General features: G+C 42.1%; 1 protein-coding gene across 2 annotated transcripts in view; it reads right to left on the bottom strand.

Annotated features, from left to right (window-relative positions):
- Nucleotides 1–21364, bottom strand: part of EP300 (E1A binding protein p300) — an 89158-nt gene that overhangs the window by 53874 nt on the left and 13920 nt on the right. For both annotated transcript variants that reach the window (XM_019018610.4, XM_004063524.5), the window contains exons 2-4: nucleotides 10169–10803; nucleotides 1941–2117; nucleotides 257–518 (exon numbers count right to left, since the gene is read on the bottom strand). In XM_019018610.4, coding sequence (XP_018874155.3) covers nucleotides 257–518; nucleotides 1941–2117; nucleotides 10169–10803 — 1074 coding nt within the window. The remainder of the gene's footprint in view (nucleotides 1–256; nucleotides 519–1940; nucleotides 2118–10168; nucleotides 10804–21364) is intronic.

The raw sequence follows: 21364 nt of genomic DNA, 5'->3' as shown, positions 1-21364 counted from the left end.
TGTTGTCCAGGCTGGTCTCAAACTCCTGGCCTCAAGCAATCCTCCCCATTTGGCCTACCAAAGTGCTGGGATTGTAAGTGTGAGCCACCACACCTGGTCTAATGTGTACATTTTGGTGACTTTGTACATACAGACACCATCACCACAATTAAGGTATTAAACATATCCATCACCACAAAATAGACTTGATCACATTTTCCTTCTTCTCCCTGGCTGTAAAAATTGCTAAGTACAGTAACCCTGTGGGTCCACTTACCTTGGCAAGACTTGCCTGACTGGCAGTGTGTCATGTGGTTTAGGACATTCTTCATTGTGCGACAGTGGGGAAGGTTGCACTGCCTCACTTCCCCATTGGCCTGTTCCCGGCGCTGGCACTTGTGAGCATGCAAAAGGAGAACAAGCTGCTGCTGGATGAGCTTGCGCTTCTCTGGATCAGCTGTATGTGCTCCAGAACCCATCCCTTGGGCAACTGGAGTCACCAGGCCTGGCTGCTGGACCTGCGGGGCTGGCTGTTGACCCTGAGAGATGTAGCAATATATTTAATGGTAGGAGTCATAATGTGCTATTTCTTAATAAATAGAGATGTGGATATTTTCAATGAAAACCTTTATGGTTAGTCTACTATAAGCCAGACTCCATTTTTTGACACAGGGAATTCATAAACCATGGCTCCTACCTTTAAGAAGCTCAATTTAATAAGAAAAAAAATGACATTACGAAGTGATATAAGTATGTATAATACACAGACAGCAAAAGCAGAGAGAAGGACATGGTAAACTCCAGTGGGAGAGGGAAGGGTGAGAAGGTGTCTGTAGTTAAAAGCACACCCAAATTAGGTTTTAAAGAGCAATGAAGAACTCCTCAAGAGACTCAGCAGAGGGGTCTTTCGGGTTGGTGAAAAACTAGTTTTTCTAAACTCTGGGATAAATTTAGTTTTTTAAATTAAAAAGTGAAGATTTCAGGCCGGGCGCGGTGGCTCACGCCTGTAACCCTAGCACGTTGGGAGGCCGAGGCGGGCGGATCACCTGAGGTCGGGAGTTCGAGATCAGCCTGACCAACATGGAGAAACCCTGTCTCTACTAAAAATACAAAGTTAGCCGGGCATGATGGCACATGCCTGTAATCCCAGCTACTCAGAAGGCTGAGGCAGGAGAGTTGCTTGAACCCGGGCGGGAGAAGTTGCAGTGAGCTGAGATCGTACCACTGCACTCCAGCCTGGGCAACAAGAGCTAAACTCTGTCTCAAAAAAAAAGTGAACATTTCTCGGGACAGAGATGACATGTTTCATTCATCTGTATAGCTCTAGTACTTGGCAGAGTATCTCAAATATAGGCAGTCCATAAACATAATGACACAAAGGACAAAACTAAAACATCTGAAAGAGGATTTTTTCAGACAACTTTTTTCCAAAGTTGAATGCAGACACATTTACTACTAGTAGTTTGACTGTACAAAAATAACACTAGAAGTTCCTGAAAATTTCATTTAACAAAAATTGCTGTTTAAAACAATACATTACTTTTGAGAGGGAATTTACTTGGGTGTAGTAGAATCAAATAATATTGGTAAATATGGTCACTGAGAGTTCGGATCCTTTGCCAGAGATTCCTTCCCCCAAAAGTGAAAGGTTCCACTTTCGTATCGTATGGAAACGCTCACAAGACCAAGCTGCTGAATGGCAGGCCCCTAAAACTTCATTGTAGCAGTTCACTTACTCCTGTTTGGATCAACATGCTCACTGATCAATAACCACATGGAACAAAAAAAAAGAGAAATGGAAAGGAAGCACAAGCCTCCTCACAGGGATCATCAAGTACATATCAATTTAGGCTCCTAGTGGGTACAAATCCCAGCATATATAACAGAAGGGTAAAAGTTTAACACAATTCTTTTGTCAAAATGCCAGTTTGAAAACAAGTCTGTAATGGATTAGTACTCACCATGCTGGGCATTCCTCCACCAGGAACTGCCTTTTTGTCCATAGCAAATGGAGATAAATTATTTGATAGTACAGTTTTTGTCTGAATCTGGAGACCAAGGCCACTGGCTCCAATCTGCTGTCCAGGATTCTGAGTATATGGTGAACCGTAAGGATTGGGGTTGTTCATCATTCCCATCTAAGAGTAAGAAACAAAAGAAAACAAAATGAGCAATAAAATTTAAGACATTATTATTCCTTTTCTGATTTTACTTCCAAGTTCACAAAGACAGTTTCAAAGGAAATTCTCGGCTTCTATTAGAAAACACACTACAGCTTGGGCAACGTGGCAAAACCCCATCTCTACTAAAAAATACAAAAATCAGCTGGACATGGTGGCACATGCCTATAGTCCCAGCTAATTGGAAGGCTAAAGTGGGATGATCAGTGAAGCCTGGGAGGTAGAGGTTGTAGGGAGCCATGATTGCAAAAAATCAAGTGGCCGGGCCTGGCGACTCATACCTGCAATCCCACCACTTTGGGAGGCCAAGGCAGGAGGGTTTCTTGAGGCCAGGAGTTTGAGAACAGCCTGGGGAACATGGTGAAACCCCATCGGTACCAAAATACAAAAAAAAACCCCAAAAAAACAAAAAACAGCCGGGCGCAGTGGCTCACACCTATAATCTCAGCACTTCGGGAGGCTGAAGCGGGAGGATCACGAGGTCAGGAGATTGAGACTATCCTGGCTAACATGGTGAAACCCCGTCTCTACTAAAAATACAAAAAATTAGCCGGGTGTGGTGGCGGGCGCCTGTAGTCCCAGCTACTCGGGAGGCTGAGGCAGGAGAATGGAGTGAACCCGGGAGGCAGAGCTTGCAGTGAGCTGAGATCACGCCGCTGCACTCCAGCCTGGGCGACAGAGTGAGACTCCATCTCAAAAAAAAAAAAAAAAAAAAAAAAAGGAAAGAAAAGAAAAGCTGGATGTGGTGGCATGTGCCTATGGTCCCAGCTACTCAGGAGGCTGAGGTAGGAGGATCACCTGAGCCTGGGAGGTTGAGGCTGCAAGTAAGCCATGATCAGGCCACTGCACTCCAGCCTTGGCAACAGAGTGAGACCCTATCTCAAAAACAAACAAACAAAAAAACCCACTATACAAAGTATGCTAACGACAATACATTTTCAAGATTAAGATCAAAATTAAGATTTAGGGGCCTTGGGTATGGTAAATGTACACAGCTATTTTCATAAATATTTGAAATAAAGATGTTTTAGAAATACTTTTAATCATCTTCATTTAATTCTGTTAAACAAGGTTTGCCATTCATTTCCATTACATCACACATGATGCTATATGGCGAATTCAACTTAATAAGCCATCTAACCCCTTTGTCATGTTCAAGCATTTGAATGTTTTCTTCTTCTTTTTTTTTTTTTTGACTATTAAAAAATAGAGACAGGGTCTTGCCATGTTGCCCAGGCTGGTCTCAAATTCCCGGGCTCTAGCAATCCTCCCACCACAGCTTCCCAAAGTGCTGGGATTACAGGTGTGAACCACCATGCTTGGCCTCATTTGAATAATTATTCCTGTATTTTGTTTGTATAAAAAGTAGAAAACTGATGGTTTGGGAATATGTCCTTTTTTGTGCAGGGACACTGATGACAGTGTTTTTTAAAACTTCTGATTCTGACTCCTTTACATAGAGCATGCGAAAGTCCAGACTCCACACTATTCCTTGCTGTTTTAAACCTAGCTGCTCTATTAATAAAGTCACCTGCTAAGTCACCTGCTTGGCCCTTCAAGTCATTTGACTTTGCAACCCTTATGTACTTCTCTGTTTTTGAGACAAAGTCTCGCTCTGTCGCCCAGGCTGGGGTGCAGTGGTGCAATTTCGGCTCACTGCAACCTCTGCCTCCTGGGTTCAAGCGGTTATCCTGCCTCAGCCTGAGTAGCTGGGACTACAGGCGTGCGCCACCACACTCAGCTAATTTTTTTACTTTCAGTCGAGACGGGGTTTCGCCATGTTGGCAAGGCTGGCCTTGAACTCCTGACCTCAAGTGATCTGCCCGCCTCGGCCTCCCAAAGTGCTGGGATTACAGGCGTTAGCCACTGTGCCGGCTCCCTATGTACTTTAAAAAGTAGTTTATTTTCTATATTTATGTTAAGTTCACCTGGAGCCATTATACTATAATAATTAATTGAAAAACAGCATTATTCTAAAGTCAAACGTTTTACTAATAATGAAAGTTATAAAAATGCATTTTCATTAATCTTTCAAATTATTTTAAAATAATTCAAAATGGGGTCAACTTTGTATCCCAAAGTTTGAAGCCACCGTCCTCTTCTGCCAAATTACACATAGGATCCCAACTACAAGTCATCATCACTACTAGAAACATTGAGCGAGCACTCAGAATAACTCAAGATGCTATAGCTACTGCCCAATTAAAGGATTCACACCAGATTTCTCTGTCTGCCAAGACCAATCAAAGGGTCCTTCAATTCTACCTCTAAAAGCACACACAGACACTAAAACCCTTCCCATGTATTCCTACCTACTGTGACTGTCTTAACTCAAACCTATCACAGTGCTTGTACAGACTGTGGACAACAGGTTTGCCTGTCTTCTGTTTTCACCTGCCTCTATAAAAGAAAAAAATCAACCCCACAGTATGTATACCAAAGCCTTTATGAAGTCTGACTACCTATCTATGGTATCTTATATATTTCCTGTACTGATTTCTTAAAGTCTGAAAGTATCACGCTCCTTGAGCCTCCAGCATTTGCCTCAAGCTTTTCCCTTTCCCTACAACTGAACAGTAGCACATTTCCTTTCCTATTTGACTCCTTAATGCTAACCTGGAAATAAACACCAAGCTCACAGAGACGCATTTTCTGTTGGTTCCTTAGATAGTACAACCTAACTAAGAAACACCTGCAGATTTTACTCATCCTTGTAATTTCAAACGTTACTACCTCTGTGAAGCATCTGTTTTGAACAGGTACAGAGCTCTTAATAAAATTTTTCTTTTACTTTTTCTATAAAAAGACAGGGTCTCACTCTGTTGCCTAGGTTGGAGTGCATTCGCATTATCACAGCTCACTATAATTCCCAACCTCTGGGCTCAAGCAATTCTCCCATCTCAGCCTCCCAAGTAGATGGGACTACAAGCTTGCACCACCATGCCCAGCTAATTTTTGTTTTTATTTTTGTAGAGATGTTGCCCAGGAGTTGACTGAACTCCTAGCCTCAAGCAATCCTTCTGCCTAAGTGCTGGGATTACAGGCATCTCCCACCATGCCTGGCCTAAAATTCGTTCTTTAAATCATATGCAATATCTGTACTCTGCAAATCTATGAATATGACATCTTTTTTGGTTCAGCAGTTTGCCTCTATTAAAAAAACAAAAAAATGTAAATTAATCTTCTTTATACTATTACCAAAAAATGAAAAAAAAAAGTTAAAGAACATTTTCATTTTCCAGATGAAATTCAGAGACTAAGGTAAGTAATTTACAAGAATGATTTACAAGTAATTTACAAGCGGCAGTTTGATGGAAGCATAAAAGAATGAGGTGGCCTGAAATGAGAAGCATTCAGAGAAGATAATTTCTTGGTCGGGCACAGTGGCTCACACCTGTAATCCCAGCACTTTGAGAGGCGGTGGAGGATGGATCACCTGAGGTCAGGAGTTTGAAACCAGCCTGGCCAACATGGTAAAACCCTGTCTCTACTAATAATATAAAAATTATCTGGGCGTGGTAGCACACACCTGCAATCCCAGCTACTCGGGAGACTGAGGCAGGAGAATCACTTAAACCTGGGAGGCAGAGGTTGCAGTGAGCCAAGATTGGGCCATTGCACTCCTGCCTGGGCGACAAGAACGAAACTCTGTCTCCAAAAAAAAAGAAAAAAAAAAAAGAAAAAAGAAAAAAAAGAAAAAAACTTCTTGATTCTATGTAAATATGGCCAAAAGATTGCAGGGGCAATAGAATGCAGAAACAGGTTTAAATCAAGTCCAGGCTACTTTTGGTAGTTACAAATCTGGCTGCAAGTGCTGCTGCTACCTATGTTTTTTTTTAAAGTACTAGTATTTATCCTATGTGGCTCCAACAATGTCCATACCTATACATGGGGGAGTTGTTTAACCTGTTTCTTATTAGCATGAAAATTCATGATAGACATAGTATGAAAGTCATTCTATCACAGAACCCGCATGACAAACAATAAAAGACTAAGACAATAAATTATGCCCTCAAGAGTCCTATTATCTGAATCAACAAAATGTTGGAATTTCTAAGCTGTGTTGTTGTCTCTTGTTAATAAATGTAATGTCTTTATCCAAATATTTCCCCAAACAATCTGGTCCTTCATGATTGCATGCCTTGCCTGCCTAGACCAACTGAATTTCAACCAATTCCTGACGCTGCTTGTTCCCTTAGTCACGATGCATTACCTGGAAACTCCAAGCTCCTCTATGGCAGACTATGGGTTTAAATACACAGACTGCACTGATTGCTGATCAGCTGGCAGTAATTTCTTCCTGACACTTTTGGTCACTGTGACCAAAAAAGATTCTCTAGCTTTTGTTTTTCCATCTCCCACACAGATCTGCTGAGGAATTAGAAAATAAAATAACAACCAACCTCCAGATCACTGCCCCTTCTATCTCCTGAGCCCCCCCTTCTTTACTCCCCACACTAAATGTAATAAGGAAGATTTTGTACTTAATTTCTGCTACACTATAGTTATTTGATCTTGTTTCTTTCTCCATAGCTAATATGCTCCAGATGTCCAATTACCCACCACCATACAAATAGCTACCTAAACTAAAAAGGAGAGGGTGAGAAAGCCACACAAAGTTCTAGGCAGCTACAAGAAATGCGTCCTGCAGACAACTATTCTTTCTTTTTTGAAAAAAAAAAAAAAAAGAAAAAAGAAAAGTAGAGATGGGGTCTCATTATGTTGCCCAGGCACATCTCGAACTTCTGGCTTCAAGAGATCCTCCTGCCTCAGCCTCCCAAAGTGGTAGGAATACAGATGTGAACCACTGAGCCATGCCTATTTTTTCTTCTTGAAAAAAATGTGGCCAGGCTTAGTGGCTCCTGTCTGTAATCTGAGCACTTTGGAAGACCAAGGCAGGTGGACTGCTTGATGCCAAGACAACATAGTGAGACCCTGTCTCAACAAAAATAAAAATAACTGGCAGGGCATGACAGTCTTTGTAGTACCAGCTACTTAGGAGTCTGAGGTAGGAGGATCACGTAAGCCTGGGAGATCAAGGCTGCAAGTGAGCTGTGATGGTGCCACTGCACTCCAGCCTGGGTGATAGGAAGAGATCCTGTCTCAAAAACAAAAGTAACTTAAAACATTCTGGCTTTGATTAGTTTATGCTGAATCTAAAGATTGGGGTAAAAGGCAGTATGATCCAACTTTCTTCCTATAAATCATCATGGGTCAGACTTTTGGAAGACAGCTGTAGTAGTAACGTCACCACCTGCCTGCACCTCCTGAACCACAGATTCATCCATGAAAAGAACCGTGTGCAAAAGCTGATGTCATTTGCCAACAGGGTTACAGTCATCAAATCTTACTGAAAACTTTCTTACACCTTAAATCCTAATTCTTAAATATCACAAGTCTTAGGAGCTTAAGAAATGTAATGAGTATAATTCGCTCTACAAGATAATTTTAGGACTTGGTACAGTGGAAGGGCAACTGCTGGCGTGGGTGTGCCATGACACAAGGATAATTTTTTTTTTGGTAGAGATGGGGGTCTCACTATGTTGCTGGGGCTGGTCTGGAATGATTCTAGGTGTGAACCGCTGCATCCAGCCTTAAGTGGTTATCTTATCCTAAACCTACATAACTGAAAACATTTTTTAAATTTATTAAATATTTAAAGCTCCCTCATTTGTCAAACACTGATATAAGTACTCTACAAAATATCAATATAGGTGGGTTCATTTAAAATAAGGAAATAGGCCCAGGTGCGGTGGCAACACTTTGGGAGGCCGAGGTGGGCAGATCACTTGAGGTCAGGAGTTCACAACGAGCCTGGGCAACATGGTGAAACTCCTTCTCTACTAAAAATACAAAAATTAGCCAGGCTTGGTGGCGCATGCCTGTGGTCCCAGCTACTTGGAGCCTGAGGCAGGAGAACTGCCTGAACCCGGGAGGCAGAGGTTGCAGTGATCCAAGATCACGCCACTGCACTCCAGCATGGGCAACAGCAAGGCTCGGTCTCAAAATAAAAATCAAATAAGGAAATAAAATATTGTTTAACAGAAATTTAAAATTTGAATTCCTCCTTCTCATCAAAATACAAGCTCCACAAGGACAGGAATTTTTGTTTTGCTCACTTCTATATAAACCCAGTTTCTGAAAGAAATTAAGATTATAACCATAATAGTCCCACACCCCCAAGCAGATGTCAATGAGCCTTTCCTTATTTTTCTCCATAGCACTTACCTGGCATACTCTAAAATTTATATCTTATGTGCACAGCAGAAAGTAGGTTACATAAAATAAGTTCATTCACTACTTTATCCCTAAAGTATTTTGTCCACCAGTGAGGGTTTATTGTAAGTCTGTCATCCCTCCTCTCCATAACAGAATATAAACATCGGTGGCAAGGACTTTATCTCTTCATAGCTATGTTCCTAGATCCTAGAAGAGGTACTTAATAATTTACCTTGTTTTTGGTTCTCACTCCAAATATTCTAAGTAAACTACACTGACACGGCAATCTAAAAGTGTCAGAGGATGGGTGCAGTGGCTCACACCTGTAATCCTGGCACTTTGGGAGGCTGAGACAAGAGGATCACTTGAGCCCAAGAGGAGTTTGAGATCAGCCTAAGCAACATAGTGAGACCCCATCTCTTAAAAAAAAAAAAAAAAATCAGCCAGGCATGGTGGTATGTGCCTTCAGTTTCAGCTACTCAGGAGGCTGAGGCGAGAAGACTGTTTAAGCCTGGTAGGTTGAGGCTGCAGTAAGCCATGATTAGGCCAGTGCACTCCAGCCTGGGTGACAGAGTAAGACCTTGTCTCAAAAAAAAAAAAAAAAAAAAGGTGGCGGGGGTGAGGGGCAGAAAGGGAGAATCTACAAAGAAGGAATGCTAAAACAGAATCCTAACTTGTCAATATTCTCGCAGCAAAAAAAAAATTTAAGGTTTTTGAATTCCTACATGTCACCTCAGTTCCCCCCAACACAAGTTTGTCCATCTGTCTTCAATTCACACTTGCATTCTCTGTCACCATCAACGTTCTTTTTTTTTTTCCCTTAAATAGAAGATGGGGTCAATGCTACTTGGTTGGTCTCTTAACTCCTGGGCTCAAGCGATCCTCTAGCCTTGGCCTCCCAAAGTGCTGGGATTACAGGCATGAGCCACTGCACCCAAGATTCTCAGGAACACAGAAGTCCTGATGTCTGCTCAAATTATTCCTGTTACAGAGAAAGCTTGCTCTTGACTCCTTGTGAAAATCGTACCTATCTCCAATTTCATCTTCGAAGTGAAGCCATCTCTCATTCAACAAAAACGAACTACATGCCAGGCACTGGCAACCATAGTGTGATCCCATTTTAAGAAAAACAGATAAAATATGTAAAGAAAAATATGAAGAAATAAGCACTAAAGTATGTGTGATTATGCCTTATTTATGTATACAGGATCCACATTTAAAAGTTTAAAATATTTTTAATATACTTAGCATTCTCTAGTTAATAAAGCTAACAGAAGTCTTTGGCCAAGTTCTGGTTCACTGAAACATCTACACTGTTGAGGTTTCACATAAACAAATGCACCTTAATTTCCATCAACCAATAAAGAAAAATAACAGTTAATACATTTCTCAGAATAAACGTATCTCTTGAAAACCAGGGACATTCAAAGCAATAGGAACAAATGGAGTCTCCATCTGAAGATAGTGTAATGCCAGCCATCTCAAAACTAATTTTATAAGGAGGCTACAAGGCTAAACCGGACTTGGAAATGAGATAAAAACATTTCAATACTTGTGCCAGAGAGAACCAGCATCAGCCAGCAATCATTTGGAAGTATGAAGTTACAGAATACCAGCTGTAAAATAAATGTTTTACTTAAATACAGGCACTTCTTAAAACTTATGACAGCACAGTAAATTCCTGGCGTGTAATAGTGGAAACTCCTATACAATGTAAGGCAAACCCTCCATCCATCATGACAATACTCACATGCATGCCGATTGTGCACACAAACCAAAACTGTACTTACCTTAAGAGGCTGGGGGCCTCTCAATCCTGTTTGTCCTCCCATCTGGGGAGAGCTCTGCTGAAGAGGCTCAGTCAGTAAGTTGCCAGCACTTCCCATGCCTGGGTTTGGGTACTGCATATTCTGTCGCCCTCGGCCTGCTCCAATTGAACCGTTCATGACTTGATTAGGCATTATCCCTTGTCCATTGCCTGCAGCCAACATTCCAGGATTCATGCCCGCATTCATCCCTGTGTTCATTCCCATGGCAGGCTGATTTACTGGACTGTTCATCATACCTGTTGACTGCGTAGGACCCTGACTTGGTCCACTAGTGCCCATCCCCATGTTGGGAGAAGTCAAGCCTGCCTGTGTCATTGGGCTTTTGACCATGCTATTTATCAAACCTAATCCAGGACTGCTCTGTTGGGCCTGGCTGGCCATGACTTGACCTGGGCCACCAACTCCCATATTGAGGTTAGGGGAACTACCAGAACGCAGCAATTCTGACAGCTGTTTATGTTTAGAAGCTGCATCTTGTACCATGCCAAGACTTGTCTGAAGCTGATTAATATCACCACCATTGGTTAGTCCCAATTCTGTAGAGCTGATTAATTCATCTGGTAAGTCGTGCTCCAAGTCAAATAGAGAGCCAAAATCTAAAAGCAAAGGGGAAAGACAAAGGTCAAAGTATGACAAAACCAAAATAAAAAACTGCTCTATATTGTTCTTAATAAGCATTAAATGTCATTTCCAAACCTCACTCCATGTTTTTCTATTTATTTGAGACAGGGTCTTACTCTGTTGCACAGGCTGGAGTGCAGTGGTGTGATCTTGGCTTACTGTAACCTCTATCCACAGGTTCAAGTGATTCTACCATCTCAGCCTCCCAAGTAGCTGTGACTACAGGTGCGCACCACCACACCGGGCTAAATTTTGTATTTTTTGTAGAGGCGGAGCTTGCCATGTTGACCTGGCTGGTCTTACACTCCTGAGCTGAAGCTATCTGTCTGCATTGGCCTTCCAAAGTGCTGGGATTACAGGTGTGAGCCACCACACACAGCCGTATATATATACTATTTGTATGGTAGTTTTTTAGGTCATACTAAAACCATTTTATAGATTTTTTAAATTGAGGGGATATTTGGTTATATCAACAAACTTAAACACTTAAGAACTGTACCTAAAATAAGACCAAGGAAAAAAGGGATTGAAAGTACAACACCCCCCATCAATGATAGACTGGATAAAGAAAATGTGACACATATACACCATGGAATACTATGCAGCCATAAAAAAGGATGAGTTCATGTCCTTTGCAGGGACAAGGATGAAGCCTGGAAACCATCATTCTCAGAAAACTAACATAGGAAAAGAAAACTAAACACCGCATGTTCTCACTCATAAGTGGGAGTTAAACAATACGAACACATGGACACAGAGAGGGGAACATCAGACACCAGGGCCTGTTGGGGGATGGGGGGCTAGGGGAGGATAGCATTAGGACAAATACCTAATGTAGATGACGGATTGATGGGTGCGGCAAACCACCATGGCACATGTATACCTATGTAACAAACCTGCACGTTCTGCACATGTATCCCAAAACTTAAAGTATAATTAAAAAAAGAAAAACATTCTAAATAATGTTATAGAATTAGCATAATAGTTGAAATAAAATTTTATTTTTTGTTAAAAAAAAAGTGCAACACCCATTATTACATGAGTTGCTAGCTAAAGGTTTGTATCCACAGTCATGGAAAAAAGAAATGCAATTAAGCTGTATTAATATTCCCAAGTTCCTTAGAAGAACAGTTAAAATATCTACACACAAACTGAACTCAGGATGGAAAGAAAACATTTTAAATATTGTAATACATAAAGACACACAACTGATACAAAAGACCTGTCATTTGTGGAACACTCAGTGTGTGCTCCAGTTAAGCAGAGGGCTATCCACCATTTTTTACCAAGTTCCTATATAGTACCTGCCTCAAAGTAGGCCTTCAACAGGCGGAGTTTTTTACCTGTAGCCTACAGAATAGCTTTCCTTAACCAAAGTCTAGCCAGAATAGGGTACAACACCATGCCTCTGGCTCCTTCACCATACAAACCACCCCTACCAAAAACAGAGTGCAAGACCAGCCCTGGTAGCTCATACCTGTAATCTCAGTACTTTAGAAGGCCAAGGCAGGAGGAATTCTTCAGCCCAGGTCAATACAGCAAGACCCTGTCTCTACAAACAATAAAGTCGGCTGGGTGTGGTGGCACTAGGCTACAGTCCTAGCTACTCAGAAGGCTAAGGTGGGAGGATTACTCGAGTCCAGGAATTTGAGGTTGTAGTGAGCTCTAACTGCACAACTGCACTCCAGCCTGGGTGACAGAGCAAGATCCTGTCTCAAAAAAGAACAAACAAAACTGGGTGCTAAGTATAGATTAATGCAGGGTTTCTCAACCCTGGCACTATTAACATTTTGAGCTATGTGATAATTCTTTGTTGTGGGTGGAGGGGGATTGTCTTGTGCCCTCTAACATCATTACGAGACTCCTGGTCTTTCTACTTATGCCAGTAGCACCCATATCCCAATTGTGACAATCAAAACTGTCTCCAGACATCACCAAACGTCCCCTGGGGGAAGAAAATTACTCCCGATTGACCTATTGACAGTATTAACCTATTATAGAAATTATTTGAGTTTTCTTTCCTTTCAATTCTCTAAAGTAGTTTTCACATTAAAAAGGCATTACTGGGTGCTGGGCATAGTGGTACACACCTATAGTCCAAGCTACTCAGGAGGCTGAGGCAAGAGGATAGCTTGAGCCCAGGAATTCACATCAAGTCTGGGCACTGTGAGACCTTGTCTACTAACAACAACAAAAAATCCACAGCTATTATCCTCTTAAAAAATGGACCAACCCTTGAAGACAAAATATTGCCTTAATGGTCTACTTGATCCAATTAATCTTGGTTCCTAAGTATAACTCTTCCTGTATGTGCCCTTCCTCTTCTTGTAGTTTTTTTTTTTCCTTCCCAATCCTGCTCCTTCTGTACCTTTTAGCATTTTATCATGTCACTGAAATTATCTCTGGGTTTGCCTCCTCTCCTCCCCTTGCCATCCCTTGTGACCACCCCTCACTCCAACCATGCATTCTTCGCGAAGGACATGTTTTACCACTTATATACCAGCTCCTTGCCTACTGGCAACATAGTAAGCACATGGTCATATATTAACTAAACCAACATGTGGTCATATATGAACTAAGTCAAATTGTATCCCAAGATCTCAGGGCATAATTTAGAGTCCAGAGTTTTACAGAATTACTCTTTCCTTTTGAAATATCATATGGGCTCCTCCATCAAAAATGTGTCACAAGGCTAAGCACTTTGGCTCACAACCTGTAATCCCAACAACACTCTGTGAGGCCAAGGAGGGCAGATGGCTCGAGCTCAGCAGACCAGCCTGGGCAACATGGAGAAAACCAAACTGCACAAAAAAACTCAGCCAGGCCTAGTGGCCTGTACCTGTGGTCTCAGCTACTAGGGAGGCTGAGGAAGGAGGATAGCGGCAGCTTGGGAAGTTGAGGCTGCAGTGAGCCGTGAATGTACCACTGCACTCTAGCCTGGGTGACAGAGCAAGATCCTATCTCAAACAACAACAACAACAACAAACACCCAAATGTGTAACAAAACTGACCTAAAACCACTATTCAAAAATGACTGCTTAATATACTGATATAGTTCCTTCATTATTTCCTTATACTTACGTGATTTACAAAACTGAGATCATACTTTATTTGCAATTTTTACTTTTCCCCTGGAGTATCCAAGAAAATATTTTATCATTAGTATACTGAACATAGAGGGCAAAAAAATCTCCACTTTAGAAATTTTAAAAACAGGCAGTGATAAATTACAAAAGAAATCACAAAGGAAATTGAGTAATAAAAAATATATTTCAAAACCTAAAGGCCTATGTTAGAAAATAAAGTTAAAAAGGCCGGGCGCAGTGGCTCACGCCTGTAATCCCAGCACTTTGGGAGGCCGAGGTGGGCGGATCACGAGGTCAGGAGATCGAGACCATCCTGGATAACACGGTGAAACCCCGTCTCTACTAAAAATACAAAAAATTAGCAGGGCGTGGTGGCAGGCGCCTATAGTCCCAGCTACTAAGGAGGCTGAGGCAGGAGAATGGCATGAACCCGGGAGACAGAGTTTGCAGTGAGCCGAGATCGCGCCACTTCACTCCAGCCTGGGCGACAGAGCGAGACTCCGTCTCAAAAAAATAATAATAATAAATAAAGTTACAAATTAATGAACTCTCCAGTGAGTCTCCTGAGGTTGCTAATAATGAATTAAGTATCCAAATTATATTAGAAAAATAGTATTAATATGAAGAAGACAATCAAAGACAAAAGCATAAACGAAAGAGGAAATAGGAATGTAACAGCATTACCAAAACTAGAAGTTAGTTTTTTGGAGTAACAAAAGACGAACTTCAAGAAGGTTAAGAAAAAAAGAAAATTAAAAGATAAAGCAATACTATCAACTTTATACAAATGAAGAAAACATACAAAATAAATAAATTCCGGAGAAAATACTCAAACCTTAATAAAAAAGAAATCATATAGGATATGGAATGTCCCAGTTTCTCCAACAAATCCACAGCATAAGTTGGGGGGCGGGGTGGAATCCTGACTCAAACAAGCCAACTATAAACACACATTTTGAAATGAGAGTAAGAGATATTTAAGTACAGACTGAGCAATGGGTGATATTAAGAAATCATTAACTTTATTGACTATAACAATGGCATAATTTTAAAATAAATCCTTTTTACTGAAAGATATACATTGAAATATTTCTGGTGAAATGACATGGCTAGGATTTGCTTTAAAATACTCCAGCAAAAAAGGGGGGAAGGGTAGTATAATATACTAGTAAACCTGAAGCTGGTTAATAGGCACATGGGAAGCCAGACCAGCGTAATCCTACTGCTATTAGAGAAAATAAGTCCTTGGTTAATCTTTCCATAAAGAAAGAACCATATCCGAATTGTTTACAGGCATGCCCTACACCAAACTTTCAAGGAAAATACAATTCAAGCTACCACAAATACTTCTTAAAAAAAAAAACAGAAATAATATAAAAATTACACATGGCCAGTATAAGAAAAACACAGGCCAATCTTCTTCATGGACACAGAAACAAGACTCTTTAAAAAGAGCAAACCAAAGGCTCAAAAATCATCATCAAGTTGGGATAATCCCAGGAATCCAGGGGACACCAGAACATCTATAAACTGGCATTCGCCATAGTAACAAAGGATAAAGAAAATATAAGATTCATCTTGGCCAGGCACAGTGGCTCATGCCTGTAATCCCAGCACTTTGGGAGGCCAACGTGGGCAGATCACTTGAGGTCAGGAGCTTGAGACCAGCCTGGCCAATATAGCGAAACCCCATCTCTACTAAAAACAAAACAAAACAAAAAATTAGCTGGGTGTGGTGGCAGGCGCCTGTAGTCCCAGCTACTTGGGAGGCTGAAGCAGGGAACTGCTTGAACCCGGGGAAGCAGAGGTTGCAGTGAGCAGAGACAGTGCCACCGCACTCCAGGCTGGGTGACAGAGCGAGACTCTGTCTCACACACACACATAAAAAAATAGGTGGCCAAGCGTGGTGGCTCACACTTGTAATCCCAGCACTTTGGGAGGCCAAGGCGGGCGGATCACGAGGTCAGGAGATCAAGACCATACTGGCTAACACAGTGAAACCCTGTCTCTACTAAAAAAATACAAAAAATTAGCCGGGCGCGGTGGCGGATGCCTGTAGTCGCAGCTACTCGGGAGGCTGAGGCAGGAGGATGGCGTGAACCCGGGAGGCGGAGCTTGCAGTGAGTGGGGATCGCGCCACTGCACTCCAGCCTGGGTGACAGAGAGACTCGGTCTCCAAAAAAAAAAAAAAGGTTACAAGTTCTAAAAAAGAAAAAAAAAAAAAAGAGAAAAAAGTCCGGGCATGGTGGTTCTCACCTGTAATCCCAGCACTTTAGCAGGCCAAGGCAGGCGTTCACCTGAGGTCGGGTGTTCAAGACCAGCCTGAGCAACATGGAGAAACCCCGTCTCTACCAAAAATACAAAATTAGCGGTATGTGGTGGCGCAGGCCATAACCTCAGCTACTTAAGAGGCTGAGGCAGGAGAATCGCTTGACTTGGGAAGCAGAGGTTGTGGTGAGCCCAGATAGTGCCACTGCACTCTAGCCTGGGTGACAAAAGCAAAACTCCATCTCAAAACAAAAAAGAAGGAAAGAAAGAAAAAGGAAAAAGGAAGAAACAAAACTTATTGTCTGCAGATAATATAACTGTTGACATAGAAAGTTCAAAGCAAATACATATAACATCACACTATACCCCATGAATATACACAACTGTTGTCAATTTTAAAGAAATACACACAACTGGAAATTGTGAGAGGTTAGCAAGATGACTGGTTATACCATAAATATAAACGTATCAAAGTGAATTTCTGTATGCCAGCAACAAATGGTTACAAATAATTTTTTAAATAATGTAGAGCTGGGCACAGTGGCTCACGCCTGTAATCCTAGCACTTTGGGAGGCTGAGACAGGTGGACTGCTGGAGGTCAGGAGTTTAAGACCAGCTGAGACCAGCCTGGCCAACGTGGTGAAACCCGGTCTCCACTAAAAATACCAAAATTAGCTGCGCGTGGTGGCACATGCCTGTAGTCCCAGCTACTCAGAAGGCTGAGGCACGAGAATCGCTTGAATCCAGGAGGCAGAGTTTGCAGTGAGCAGAAATTGTACCACTGCATTCCGGCCTGGGTGACAAGAGTGAGACTCTATCTCAAATTAAAAAAAAAAAAAAAAAAAAAAAGATTTATAACATAGGGAAAAACTGACAATGTATATAAAACAGGTGTAAACTCAAAAGTAAAGGCTGACTAAATAGAATATCTCAAACACTTAGAAATCCTCAGTATTAAAGACATCATTCCCCAGTACTGATCTATAGATTCAATGCAGTATCAATCAAACTTCTAGAAGTTTGTCAAGAAACTGGACAAGATGATTCTAAAGTATACACAGATCCCAAGGACCACTGGAAGTGTGAAAAGATAAAAAGGAAAAGACAGCCAGCAGGGTGGCTCACGCCTGTAATCCTAGCACATTGGAAGGCCGAGGGGAGAAAGACCACCTCTCTACAGAAATATTATTTTTAAAAATTAGCTGGATATAGGCCGGATGTGGTAGCTCACATCTGCAATCCCAGCACTTTACTTTGGGAGGCCGAGGTGGGTGGATCGCTGGAGGCCAGGTGTTCAAGACCAGCCTGGCCAACATAGTGAAATCCCATCTCTACTAAAAATAAAAAAATCAGCCGGGAATGGTGGAGCATGCCTGTAGTCCCAGCTAGTCGGGAGGCTGAGGCAGGAGAATCAGTTGAACCCGGGAGGTGGAGGTTGCAATGACACCACTGCACTCCAGCTTGGGCAACAGAGTGAGACTTTGTCTCAAAAAAAAAAAAAAAAAAAAAAAATTAGCTGGATATGCTGGCATGCACCTACAGGTCCCAGTTACTCAAAGGGCCTGCTTGAGCCCAGGAGGTTGAGGGTGCAGTGCGCTATGATCCTGCCACTGCACTCCAGCCTGGGTGACCAAGTGAGGCTCTGTCTCAGTAACTTAAAAAAAAGGGGGGGGGGCGGGGAACAGGATGGGCACAGTGGGTCACACCTGTAATCCCAGCACTTCGGGAGGCCGAGGCGAGCAGATCACCTGAGGTCAAGAGTTCGAGCCTGGCCAACATGGTGAAACCCCATCTCTACTAAAAATACAAAAATTAGCTGGGCGTGGTGTCAGGTGCCTGTAATCCCAGCTACTCAGGAGGCCGGGGCAGGAGAATTGCTTGAGCCCGGGAGGGAGAAGTTCCATTTAGCTGAGATCACGCCATTGCACTCCAGCCTGGGAAACAGAGCAAGACTACATCTCGGGGGGTGGTGGGGGGGAGGTGCTTGGGGGAGCATGGCCTGAAGCTTGGGTCTCAGAAGCTCCAAAAAAAACCAACTCCATCCGTCCCCGTCCTCCTCCCCCCGCCAAAAAAAAAAAGATGCAGGGAATAATCTTGTTTCCATCTCTGCACAACAGCAAAGTGCCTACTTCATGTTATTTGTGATTAAATGAGTGAATAAATGTAAAGTGTTTAGAACAGTACCTGGCACACACTAAGCACTATAAACATGTTACCTATTGTTATTCAATGGACTCATTACACTATTAGGAGATAGCCCAGCTTACAATGATGACAGCATACATTTATCCAGCACTTTCAATGTGTCAGGCATTTTTCTTGGCACCTCACATGTTTATTCTCATTCATCTCAACAACCTCAGAAGTTCATACTAGCCATATCACATGTACAGACTTCATCAAGCAGTAATCAGCTTTAGCAATATAGAAGTCTTGTTATTCTAGGGCCTACAGTGAGGGTTTTCATTTACTGAAGCCAAATCTATTGTATTTGATTGCTGTCTCATGTTTTCTGTTTTTTGTTTTTTTTTTGAGACAGGGTCTTGCTCTGTCGCCCCGCCTGGAGTGGAGCGACGGGATCACAGCACACTGCAGCTTCACCTCCTGGCTCAAGCAATCCTCCTTAGTAGCTGCCACCAAAGGCACGCATCACCACACCTAATTTTTTATTTTGTTGAGATGGGGGTCTCACCATGTTACCCCAGGTCTGAATCTCCTGGGCTCAGGCAAGCCTCCCACCTTGGCCTCCCAAAGTGCTGGGATTACATATGTGTGCCACGGCGCTGGGCCAGCAAGTATTTTTTCTAGACAGTAAGGTGAGCTCTTAAGATATTTATCTACTTTTGCCCCCTTTGTATTTAATTAAAAATTTATAAATCTGAAGTTTGTTCCATTACCTTTTAACTATCCTATGGCAAATATTAAAAAACAGTATCACAAATGACTGTTGAAATGAAGGAACTATCTCCAGTAAGACATTTCCTGCTTACTAAAGTATCAACCAATCAACATCACCAGGCTGCTTCTACCAAGTAGTTTGTTCACAAGTTCCTTTATGCCTTTAATGATGCTCCAATACAAACATCACTTTCAGTAAAATGTTTCTTCTGCTTCACAAGGAGCAGTATTTTTTTTTTTTGAAGTTTCTTCATCTGAGTGTACACTGAGTCCAATCATGGTGAAGTAAAACGGGACAGGACACATATAAATCTGATGTGAAAAGTTTAGCATAGGTTGGGCACCATGGCTCACGCCTATAATCCTACCACTTTGGAAGGCCGAGGCTGGAGGGTGCTTGAACACAGGAGTTCAAGGCCAGCCTGGAATGTAGAAGGACACCAGTGTCAACAAAAAAATACAAAAATTAGCCAGGCATGGTGGTGCACATCTGTAGTCCCAACTACTTGGGAGGCTGAGATGGGAGGACTGCTTGAGCCCAGGAGGTTGAGGTTGCAGTGAGCCATGATCACGCCACTGCACTCCAGACTGGGCGACAGAATGAGACCCTGTCTCAAAAAAAAAAAAAAAAAAAAAAAAAAAAGAAAAAGAAAAGTTTAGCCTAATACATGGTTTACCCAGTGGACCGTATATTAGAAATGTAACAATTTAAACAACAACTGAGTTTGGATTAAACACGTGGGAAACTAGTGTTGAGTCAAAACATTCTTTCATTATTACATACTGATTCTGTAGATCACCCTTGTTGTCTTCTGTATTGCTTGTGGTCTGCTCCTTGCAACAGATGTAACCATATAATCCCTTGTAAAATAAACTCGGTGGCTGGGCGTGGTGGCTCACGCCTGTAATCCCAGCACTTTGGGAGGCTGAGGCAAGCTATCACCTGAGGTCGGGAGTTCAAGACCAGCCTGACTAACATGGAAAAACTCTGTCTCTATAAAAAAAAAATACAAAATTGGCTGGGTGTGGTGGCGCATGCCTGTAATCCCAGCTACTTGGGAGGCTGAGGCAGGAGAATCGCTTGAACCCAGGAGGCAGAGGTTGCAGTGAGCCGAGACTGCACCATTGCACTCCAGTTTGGGCAACAAAAGCCAAACTCCAAATAAATAAATAAAAAATAATCTCGGTTCATTTAGCCTTTCCAAAAATCAAAGGATCAAAATAATTCAATGATATGTGAGAAACTGAACAAATGATTATATATAAATGAAGCATAACCTTCAAAATTAGGACCATTAAAAATATAATCCCAAACACTGTACTATGAACATAAATCAGACAATTTTCTAGTTACTTAACTATGACACAAAATGTAATTTAAAATTAAAATAATTATGGCTCAAAATCTAATTCTACTATATTAGTATCTCTCACAGTTACACTTTTTTTTTTTTTTACTTAAAAGGCTCACATATTATTTCTTGAGTAAACACACTTACCTTTGTACTTCAGGTAAAATGAAGTAAAATCAACTCAGTTCTCTTAAACTGTGTTCATTAAGTAAAACACCTTTATTAATTATTTAAAATCTAGTCAATTCTCAAATCCCACTTAGAAGACAGAATCCATCTACTGCTCCTCCTCCCTTTAGCTGGCTTTCTCTGTGGCATTAAAATGCTTTTAGGTCAGGCACCGTGGCTCACGCCTGTAATCTCAGCACTTTGGAAGGCCTAGACTGGCGGAGATGAGGAGTTTGAGACCAGCCTGGCCAACATGGTGAAACCCCATTGCTACTAAAAATACAAAAATGAGCCGGGGGTGATGGCGCACGCCTGTAATCCCAGCTACTCAGGAGGCTGAGGCTTGAGAATCACCCGAACCTTGGAGGCGGAGGTTGCAGTAAGCCGAGATCGCGCTACTGCACTCCAGCCTGGGCGACAGTGCGAGATTCCACCTCAAAAAATAAAAATAAAAAAATGCTTTTAGGCCAGACCTGGTAGGTGGCTCACAACTGTAATCATGGCACTTTGGGAGGCCAAGGCAGCCTGCTTGAGCCCAGGAGTTTTAGACAAGCCTGGGCAACATAGCAAGACCCTGCCTCTACAAAAAAAAATTTAAAAATTAGCCAGGCATGGTGGTGCAGCTACAGGCCGAGGTGGGAGGAACATTTAGCCCAGGAGGTCGAGGCTGCCGTGAGCCAAGATTGAGCCACTGCACTACAGCCTGGACGACAGTCTCAAACAAACAACAAAAAACACTTAATGTTTTTAAAGAGTGGACACG

This window comes from Gorilla gorilla, chromosome 23 (assembly GCF_029281585.2).
Source record: "Gorilla gorilla gorilla isolate KB3781 chromosome 23, NHGRI_mGorGor1-v2.1_pri, whole genome shotgun sequence".
Classification (NCBI taxonomy): Eukaryota; Metazoa; Chordata; class Mammalia; order Primates; family Hominidae; genus Gorilla; species Gorilla gorilla.
This window is presented reverse-complemented; position numbering and strand designations above follow the sequence as displayed.